The 10,937-nt window shown below is 36.7% G+C and overlaps 1 protein-coding gene across 3 annotated transcripts in view; it reads left to right on the top strand.

The window, feature by feature from the left end:
- Positions 1 to 3,861: 3,861 nt before the first annotated feature.
- LOC148049527 (acyl-CoA (8-3)-desaturase-like) overlaps positions 3,862 to 10,937 on the top strand; it is a 32,950-nt gene continuing 25,874 nt past the window's right edge. Inside the window, exons 1-4 of one of the 3 annotated variants that reach the window (XM_087715247.1) lie at positions 3,862 to 4,162; positions 7,805 to 7,915; positions 9,605 to 9,802; positions 10,462 to 10,563. In XM_087715247.1, coding sequence (XP_087571373.1) covers positions 3,920 to 4,162; positions 7,805 to 7,915; positions 9,605 to 9,802; positions 10,462 to 10,563 — 654 coding nt within the window. In that variant the 5' untranslated portion in view covers positions 3,862 to 3,919. The remainder of the gene's footprint in view (positions 4,163 to 7,804; positions 7,916 to 9,604; positions 9,803 to 10,461; positions 10,564 to 10,937) is intronic. The other 2 variants (XM_087715234.1, XM_087715240.1) reach the window with 2 other exon arrangements.

Below are 10,937 nucleotides of genomic sequence, written 5' to 3'. Positions count from 1 at the left end.
CCAGAACTGCTCAGAACCTGCTGCATACCACATCTGATTAAGGGCCACCTGGAGGTTTATCTGTCTCATCAGGGACACGTGAGTGGTACAAATGGGCATGGAGCCTTATTGGAACTGTTGAAAGGACTGTGTTATAGATTGGAGATAGATGATGTCATATCCCTCCCACTCTTTTGAGAGAAGGATGTTCAGTTTTGACATATGTGTACTCTTTGACCCCCACTTTCAAACCAGCGGTCATCTCTGTTCAAATTTGAACTTTGCTTTCTTCAAAAGAGCTCCTTTGTCTTTCAAATCCATATGGATTGCTGAATCTAGTTATGATGAGTTTTCCCCCCTATGTTGTGCCCTAACTACTGTTTCACTCAATGATCAAGATTTACTCCCAATTTTGTTTGTAAGGTGTGGACTGCCTAAAATAAAATAAATTTTCAAGGAATATATCTTCAAGTGTGCAAATGCCATACTTGCCACACTTGAGAGGTCAGAATTATAGTCACTTGGAACTATTTCAAAATCCTCTAGTTTCCATTTCAGTTTCTATTTCAGAATCTTTCAATTCATTGAAATCTCCCCACTTTGAAAGTATCCTTTTTTAAAAAAATCACCATTCTGGGAAAGCTTCATGCAAGGGAAAAGTAAAGTTGAGAATGAGAGAGAAGTAGGAAACTTTGGTGGAATAACAACCTCAGTAGCTTAAAAAAAGAAAAAGTTGTACAAATTCAGTTCACTTTTTCATAGGTATGTTTGACTGTGATATAATTCAACGTTACTATTTACTTCTCACGTCTCAAATTACTGCAAACTTTCATGAAAAAGCAAGATTTCTCAGATTTGGAGCTGCTCAAAAGAAAAACTAAATGCTTCTATTTCTCCCTGAAATCAGTGGAAGTTTAAAACATTGCATCTAACTTTGTTAATGTACATTCTCATTGTACATGTTTTGCAGAGCAAGGAATAGACTATCATTTTTTTTTCAAAAATAATCATAATTAGCAAAAAGTCAACAAATCAGCATTTTGATTTTTTTTCATTTGTAATAGAAGTCAAGCATGTATATTTCTGATAAACTCATGTGTCTACACATATAGTTCTTTCTCCATTAATTTGCAATAAATTGCATTCTATTGCTCTTTATTTTCTTTAAAAAGTTATACCAGTAAATAAACTTAAATGAGTTATAAGTTATCTATTATTTGAACATAATTAAGACGCAATGGATTTAATCTGGATTACTACTGTTGCAATTGCTAATTGCCTCTTTTCATGATTGTGCTAATTGCCTACATTTGAATAGGTGGAAAACTATACTGACATGAAACTCCCATAGGTGATCCTTCTTTAACCCCATTGCCTCTTTTGCTTCATGTTCCAGACATCTTTCAGTACTATTAGGCAGATCAGAACTAATGCTACAATAGACTATTTTTATTGGAACATAATCACAGACTCTTACAAGTTAGAATGTGCTTCTCCCTCTCTCTTTATTGTCATGTGAATCAGGGAGAGGCTTGTCCGAGAGAATTTTGTAAGTTTGCTGCTTGTTCAAGCCTCGCCTCTCTGACCTTGGCAGCAGCTCTTCCTCCTGCCCTTCAAGGCCATTTCCTGTCCCCTTTCCATCACAGCAGCCACAAAGCCTCCTTTCAATGTACTGCTGACAAAGCCGGGGGTTTTTTAAAATATATTTTGATGCTGCCCTCAGTTGTGCTGAAACAAAGGGGAAAACACTACTTTAACTTTGGTATGGTAGCTGCTTCATCCTTGGGCTGCAGAACAAGCAGACTGGCAGAAGGAAGATGATGCCAGAGCAAGTTTTTGCTGTATCTAAGTCCAAATCAGGAAAAGTCCTGAGACAACACAAAATGGGAGATCCTATTATAGATTTCTATCTGCTTGCTGAGATGACCGAGAAAAATATTTGGCCTACAGAAATTTATTAAGAGACAAATCTTCCCTCAGAAGAACGTTAGTCACTTTCCTGGGAAACAATATGGGCATATTTTCTTGATTGGGTAGGGATTTTAAAGAAGATAACAAAACAGAAATTAAATCCTAACATAATTATCAAAGAAGAGATAAGAAAACCCATATGGAATTATTGGAAAGATGGTGCTTCTAAGCAAAAAAATGGAAATATTTTCACTTCAGCAGGGAAATGGCTCACAGGAGACATCCAGAGAAACCAGACAACTTCCATGTGGAAATAAGTAATTATGTGAAATAAAACAGTAATAATTAGAAAACACACTTTGAGAAAACTCACTTTTTGATATTTTTTAAAGAGGTGTCTGGGACAAACTTGGTTATTTTATTAGGGGTTTTCTATAAGAGCTGATTATTAACCTATTAGAAAAGCTTTCCTGATAAACCTCACTTGTTTCCAGACTTCCCTCTTTTCTGCTCTCTTTTCCTTTATAAACATCCCATTTGTTACCTTCCAGTGAAAGACAGGTAGGAAAATGGGAGTAAGATACTCAGTAACCATTGCCCATAAATGTCTCTTATTCAGGGAGGTGTTTATTTAATTATACTTCAAACGTTTAAGGTCTCCCAATGCAGACAGAATGACTTATTCCCAGGGATAGTGGTACTGTGGAAGTCCTGATGTCAGATTTTCATTCTCAAGACAGAGCAGTGAGTTCTCTCAATTCTTTACCAGTACCAAACTATTGTTGGTTTATTGCCTTTGAACCACCCATCTGCTGGTGCCAAAAAGCAGATTTATAGAAAAGGAAGCTTTGAGAAGATTCATTGTGCATTGAGATTTAGAAACATTGATGATTGATTATATGCCATCAAATTGTTTAAATTTCTAGGGAACATATAGATTTTTCTCCATGATTCCTAAAAAAGACTTTTAGGTCTTCCAGGGATGCATTTATTGCTAATGAAATTGAGTCCATCCAACTTGATGTTGGTTATCTTCTTCTCTTTCCTTTCTTTTCCAGAGAGCTAGGTCTTTGCATAATGTGTCCAAAATAGGATAATTTGAGCCTGATCATTTGTGTCTCTAGTGAGAACTCAAGGTTGGTTGGGTTGATGAGCCATTGGTTTTGATTTAACAGATACTTCATTCATTGTTGTATCTTTCCCTCTACCTTGCTGCTGAAACTGTGTATAAAATTTTAGGTTGACCTACTGAAAAACGTTCAACATGTAAAATTCTGTCACCAGGCTGTTTTAATTGTATTTGGACTACAGCAAATTTTCCTGGATCCTTCAGCATTTTCTCTTAAATTTTAGAAAAACATTTCTTTCAAGTCCCATTAGCTGAGATCCAGCTTTGATCTACAATTTTCAATCAGTTGTTATGAAAAGTTTTTTTTTCTAGGTTTCCAAAGTAAACCTTGGAGCCTGTTGCAATGCGATCACTCCGTTAGAATAAATACAGAAGAACTGCAAAGCCCTAAAGTATACATAATCCCTGAAATAAAGATTTGATCTGAGTTTAGGTATTGAGCAACTGCAAGATAAGGATGTCTGTATAGCCAGTAGAAATCCTCAGCCTGTGGTATTCCAGGGATGGAGAGAAGGCAGAAATGAATCAATAGTGACTCGCTGAATCCCAGCTCAGTTTGTTCTCCAAAATAAACAATTACTGTCACAGCTGATCTCCGTCCTATCACTATCAGCTGGGGAGGGCAACTTTTCAAAATACAAAATGCAATACAAAATACACCGGTCGGCAGCCTGCTTCTCCTTCGGACTCGAAAAGCCGAACATCTTAGGCTCGCCCGAGTTGCTTTTTCGGGAGTTTCTCAGTCTGCGTTTGTCCCACGAGAGCAGCATCGTTGAAACTTTATCGGCCAATCGAAGGCGAGGGGGCAGGAAACGCCCTTGCTCTGACTCGCCCAATCCGTCCTCCCGAAGGTGCTGAAAAAGACAGTGTCAAGTTCCCCGAAGCCTCAGTCGGGGGGAGATGGCTTCCCAGCAAGGAGAAACCGGGATCAGGCGGAGGAGGGAGGCTGATCCCGCGGCCGATCAGTCCGGTCCTTCGCGGTGGTTTACCTGGGAAGAGATCGGGCTGCGCACTGGCCAGGAAGGCCCCGCACGGGAGCGCTGGCTGGTGATTGACAGGAAAGTCTATGACATCAGCCGGTTCCACAGGAGGCACCCGGGGGGCTCTCGGACTATCAGCTCGTACGCAGGGCAGGATGCCACGGTAAGGCGCGGGGCAGCTGACGAGGCGAGGACTCGGGTGGCCAGTTTCTTTCGTTTCCGTAAGGTGTCACAGGGATTACCATAGTTTACGCAATTCTAATATTTGTAGCTATGGGCACGGCATTTAAATATCTTCTCCAAGGCCTCTGTGGTAGCTCTACTAAGTCCTAGTCAGATTTATTGATTGCTTGTTCCTTTACCGTTCAGGGTTGATTCTATTTGTCATTTTCAGTCTCTTCACTGCCAATGTCATTGTAGGTGATTATAATTAGTTTGGTCTTCTTTATATATTTAATTTTAATCTCATTTTTCAACTCTGCTCCTTGACTTTTATCATTAAACTTGCAGATTTTCTGTATCTTCACCTTCAGGGTAGGGCTATCAACATAATACAGGCTATTGATGTTTCTTCCCCCAATGTTAAAACCAGTTGCCCTTAATATATATTCAGCATATACATTGAATATAAGGGTCAAGTACACAGACTTGTACCCTTTTGCTCATCTGGAGCCAGGCTGTTTTGCCTGTATTGTGGCTTCCTGACTTGTATGTAAGTTTCTCATGAGGACAATGAGATTCTGGGCTTCCCATTTTTCTGAACACTTTTCAAAAGTCTTTCTATAGTATATGAAGCACATTTTGACTTTCTTTTTGTTAGTATTTGGCTTTCTCGATTATTTACAAAGCATTCCATTTATTCTGCTCTTTACTCAGTTTGTGGAGCTACACTTTAAGAAAGGTCCAAAACAGTTGGAACAGGAGCCACAAAGAGAGAGTGAGGTGGTTGTTGAAGGAATTGTTAAACTGAACTGTTGAGCCTAGAGAAGAAAAGTCTTAAGTGGGACTGAGTAACCAGGGTTAATGTGGAGGAAACAAGTGTTGGTGTATGTGCCATAGGTTTGCCATTAGGGCACTATGATTTTAGAACAAAAAGAAAGAAAAAGAAACAATTTAAACTAATGATTTATAGGTTAGCTTTTTTTAGAATTGTTGATAAAACATTGCAAAGTTTTGTTTTTACAGTTTTACCAAAAACAAAAGTGAAGCTCTGAACAAGAAAACCCTTCCAACTATATTTAAGTGTAATTATTAATTCATAACCCACTATTGTGGCAATTAAATAATCAAAGTGTAAGTTTTTAATTAATCCTACACAACTTTAACAAGGAGCCAGTAGTTCAGTCATGCAGTACTATCCTCTCTGTCTTCCTTTTTGCAAAGAGAGAAACTGGATCTATATCACATGATTATTTGAAGATACATATACTTACACATACTTATAACTGAGCCGAGGTGGCACAGTGGGTAGAGTGCAGTACTGCAGGCCACTTCAGCTGACTATTATCTGCAGTTCAGCGGTTCAAATCTCACCGGCTCAGGGTTGACTCAGCCTTCCATCCATCCGAGGTGGGTAAAATGAGGACCCAGATCGTTGGGGGCGATATGCTGACTCTGTAAACCGCTTAGAGGGGGTGAAAGCCCTATGAAGTGGTATATAAGTCTAACTGCTATTGCTGTTGCTATTTTTTGTCAGTTGGGAAAACCAGTATCTGGCCTCTATTAATACTGACTGCAAGTAGGAGCTCACAAAACAACCCCCCCTCTCTCCCAAACACACACACACAACACAACAACATCAACCTGGATGTAGAAAATAAAAAGATAAGATATAAGTTATGTTTCCATGGGGTTGCAATGTGTCGGACATGAGTTTGCAACTAATCACAAAAATTGTCATGGAGCCAGTTTGGTGTAGTGATTAAGGCATCAGGCTAGATATTGGCAGGTTGTGCATTCAAGTGCTGCCTTGTGCATGAACAGAAGTAAAAAATAATAATTTTATCATTATTTAAAAAATAAGACTGCCCTCAGTCGCTATAATCCACTTTCAAAGCACATTAGCCTATTTTTTCCTGTTACCTTTTACTTACTTTTTAATTTTAAAAATTTTTTTTGATAAATATTTCAGAACACTAGTAAAATCAAAGACAAATTAAACTCAGAAAAATAAAAAAACAGAAAGAATTTTAAAAAATGGAAGTGTCTAAAAGTTGATTCATGGCAACTGGACCAAACTTTGTTAATCTAAGATATTCAGTTGCTCATCCAAGCAACTTCATCAATCAGAGTAAAAATTACCAGTAGTTAAGCAGAGTCAGAGAGTGGTTGGAATGTATCAACTATTGCCGCACCAATTTCAGGTGTTTCTCCCTGAAATGAGTTGCAATATATATGTCAACTAAGGTTTAATTATCCAGGCCAAATGCGACTAAAGGTTGAATTATAGAACTGGAACAAACTTTGTTTATCTGTCATGTTAATCTGAGACTTAGAGAGTCAAGATTCAAATGAAATGGGTGTGGCAACAGTTGGTGCATTCCAATGATTCTCTGTGTAACTCATTTTTACTCTGACTGATGAAGATGCTTGGTTTAGCAATGAATCACCTCAGATTAACAAAGTTTGTTCTAGTTCCATGTTCCAGCTCCACCTTTAAACACCTTTAGCCTGGATGATTGAGTCTTCACTGACATACATTAAAAAATGGAAAGAAAAAATAGAAAAACTAAAGGGAAAGAAGTGGAGGAAATAAAAAGAACTATATTTAAAGAAATGACTACCAATCTTCAATATGCCAAGTAAAAAGAAATTTGATAACTTATTACCTGCTATAAAATTACAAACAAATGTCAATCTTTTCCAAAACCCATCCTTCTATATGCCCAACAATAGATGATCAACTTTTCAGTCCTGGTGTCAGCAAAAGGCCCATAAAGAGTTACCAGCGATTTATAAAAAGCATATTTTATTTTAATCTCAATCAAACAGAACAACTTTTTATTCCTTCCTTTTACTTTGAACACTCGTGGTTTTTAATTCATTCAGATGTTATCTTTCTTGTTGAATCACAGAGGCTTCTTAAGTCTTTAGCAGACCTCTTTTTTAGATCACTGGAAAGTCATTATCCAAATCATTATTTTGATTTGTTTTTTGTATTTCCCCTTTATTTTTCAAAGCCTTAAGCAGATTCTTCCATTTGTTTACTTCATCTACATATTGTATTTTTGAAAATTTTACATTCTTTAGGTTTATACTTACTATTAATGTTTATACTTACTATTAAAAAGAAGTATATATTTTTTTCAACTTTAAAATGAAATAAAAGTTAATGCAGAACTAAGCAAATTGTGCATGTTCCACCTATAAATAAATTAAAATGAGAGCAGAAAAGCAGGAATTCTCTTTGCAGAATAAAGCAGTAAAACTAGAAAGTATTAAACAATTAAATTATAAGGTTTATACATTTTTCTGTCTTTTATACTTTCTGCAAAACACTGCAGTTTCTTTGTTATCTGTTGCTCTAGACTTTACTTGAAGCCAAAATCATTTTCTCAATAATTATAGTTTAGAATTAATCATAACCCTTCAGAGCTAATTTCTGAAATTGTGCAAGTGTTTCAATATCTTTGGTGAAGCACCTCTTGGGAATTATGTCTGTCATGCTTTGAATTGGAGAGAATAAAGATAAGAATCAAATAGAACCACTCAGCCTAAACATGTTTCTTCCAGGTTGACTTTAAATTGGTTCTTTATTACAATATTTTTTCCTTTTTTATTTTTTTTCCTTATGTTTTGGCTTTAGGATCCTTTTACAGCCTTTCACCTTGACAAGACCCTAGTAAGGAAGCACATGGCATCACTTTTGATTGGGGAATTGGCACCTGATCAGCCCAGCTTTGAACCCAGTAAAAATGTAAGTTTGGAGACAGAAAATTGAAGTAGTGACTTATTGTGTTCAACTGCAAACCCTTAATTATCATTGGGTTGATTCAAAGATCGCTTTTGTCATTAAAACTGATCTGCTATTAAGGTCAACAGAAGAGATTTTATAAGGTGCTCCTCAATCTTTCTGCATTGTCCTTGTACTTCACCCCAATCTCTTGGCATTTATAAAAACAGTAAAAGTCCATTTCCTTCAGCAGACTTTAAATTATGAAGTGATCTTAATATCTGCCATTTCATTCCCTTCCACTTTCCACCACATTGCCTTGAAGCCGCACTTGATTCTTCCCAAATATATCTGGAGGTTGTCTTCACTATCACTCACACTTGACCTCCTCTCATCTCCCTGTCTGCTTCCACTAAGCAAGCAAGACTCTAATCCACAGTGAGAGTAACATGGAGATAGCTCTGTTTGCTTCTTTAGCTTCCACAGATTCAAATGGAGTCCAAATAACCCCTCCCCCCCCATGATGACGCTTCTGTCGTCTCAACAAGACATATCCAGCTAGTGTTCAATGTAGAGTGAATGTATTCAGTTTTACCCTTTTCATCCTCCAGATGTAGAGCAACCCCATTTTATGTCCCATCAGATGATTTTTCATCTGATTCTGCCAAACAAGATCCAAGGTATTTTTAAAGTATAGTTGGCTATCAGATTGGGCAAGTAAACTTAGTTCTTTCAGGCTGCCTTCCTCAGCCTCCGCCTAATTAATCCCAGCCTGTCTTTTTAAGATTAACAAGCAGGTGATTGCAATGCAGCCTCAGGGAGTCCGGAGAAAATGGTTTATCTGGATCATTTTCAGTCAGGTTTCAGACGTGGGCAGAGCCCTGAAACAGCATTGATCATGCTTGGGAATGTCCTGTGAAGGGACTTCTGGCCAATAGGCGTCTAATGATGTAACCTGCTGAAAGTTATTGAGTGGGCAGCTGTATAAAGTGATTAAAGTAGGTAAATAGAGCCTCATTGAGCTCCATAGATATTTAATCAGAAATAATAATTAATATTAAATCATAATATTAATTGCATATTTTATAATGGTAATAAAATACTACATTTAAGTAAATATTAATGAAATTGAAATATAGTACAAATATATTCTATAAATGAATGTAATGTGCCAATAGTTTACAATAAATATACAAATAAAAATAGTACTGAATAATACAACAGTCAGTGGTTTGTTTATACTAGTAATTCTCCAACCATAGATTAGTATGTGCATTGGAGGAATATATAAATTGGTGCTGCCTTGTGGACACTCAATAAAGCTGTACACTACCAAACTATACCAAGCTATACCATGAAATCATATATATATCTCCTTCTCTGGCTTCTTCCCCCGCTTTCTGTTTCCACATTAGTGCTTTTTTGCCAAGATTATTAAATACAGACAGACATTGATTTCTAGTTCCCCAAACATGAGCTCTAAGTTGTCTAGCAGTCACTAAGTAGAAAAATAGTTTATTTATGCAACCATTTTTCATTTGTTTTCCTCCGCATTTAATGTTTTTGGAAGAATATTAAAAGTTTGGAAGGAAAAGCATATTTGGAGGGCCATTCCACTACGAGTTCTTGATGTTAACTGTTGATGCCACTGGCTAGCTATGCTGTATCTATAAAGTCAAAACTCCTGCAAATTTTCTGAAATTCTTCCCATAGAAATTATTAATAGAAGATTTTCGGGAACTGCTGTCCACTGTTGAAAAGATGGGACTCTTCAAGCGAAACCAATTCTTCTTTTTCCTGATACTTCTGCATATTTTACTAATGGATTTTGCTGGCTGGTTTGTTTTGTGGTATTTTGGGATATCTAAAATATCTTTTCTTATTGCCACTGTGTTGCTGACCTTTGCTCAGGTAATATTCTTGCCTTTATTTTTTAGGTAAAATGGCATTTTCTGCTAGTTTGGCTTCCTACAGCAGACTGTCTTTCAACTAAATTAAAATAATTTCTTTATAAAGAAAATAACACATATTCAATTGTCATGCGCCTTCAGAAGACTGCATTTAATTATTTGGAGGAATAAGGGTTGAAGGAGACTAAGCAATTCAGCTAGATAAAAAGCCACTTCTGTTTTGCCCAAAAGATGATTATGTAGAAAAGAAGAGGCAGCCAGTTATTTTAGAAGAACTGCACGGTCCTTTTAAATTCTATGTTCTATGATGCCATGTCATCTCATATCTCAACCCTCCCATTCTGAAGGACAGTAAGTAATGAAACAAGAATAGAGCATTAAAAAGCAACCATGTCTCCTCACTGCCTATCACAAAATATCAGATACGTTTGGGGAAGATATTTGTGATTATATTGTAGAATTGGTTTCTTGTGCCTATCCTGTTTGGAATGCTTCTCTGGGTGGCCGCCCCATTTGATTGAATAAAAAAAAATCCTAGAATGAATGAATCTTTATTTTATCTATCCCAGCAGTTCTTGCATAGCTATTGCCATTGGATACAAGTTGTAGGAGTGACACAAAAGGTAGTCCTTCTGTGGCTAATCACCTTTTTTCTTTTAGTCTCAAGCAGGCTTTCTACAACATGATTTAGGACATCTTTCAGTCTTCAGTAATCCAAAATGGAACCACCTTTGGCATGAATTTGTAATGTGCTATTTAAAGGTAAGTAAGGTCAATTATTCTTAGAATGTTCCACGGAATTGAAGGGAAAGAATATGGAATATTGCAAATATACATGAAAAAGTTTCATGAGTAAATATCAAAAGTGTTGTGTTATTTATAACAGAGGTGTCACATGGGGTTCTCATTTTTACATTCCCACTCAAAGAACACAGAGAGTTCTCTTATGTTAAATCATACCATTTGTTTGTCTGTCATTATTAAATGCAGACCAAGAGTGGAATTTCACTTATAATGAACAAGATGAATGCGCAAATTAACCAAAAGCCAATCCCAATTTAAGATCCGAAGGTAGCAAAACCTGATTCATATAGGAGATCTGAGATCAAGATCATGTTAGATAATTCAAGAAAGTT

The sequence above is a fragment of the Thamnophis sirtalis genome, unplaced genomic scaffold, assembly GCF_051295495.1.
Source record: "Thamnophis sirtalis isolate CommonGarterSnake01/CBP01778 unplaced genomic scaffold, rThaSir2_p1.2 scaffold_1, whole genome shotgun sequence".
Taxonomy (NCBI): Eukaryota; Metazoa; Chordata; class Lepidosauria; order Squamata; family Natricidae; genus Thamnophis; species Thamnophis sirtalis.
Note: the sequence above shows the minus strand (reverse complement) of the source record. Positions and strands in the feature narration are given on the sequence as shown.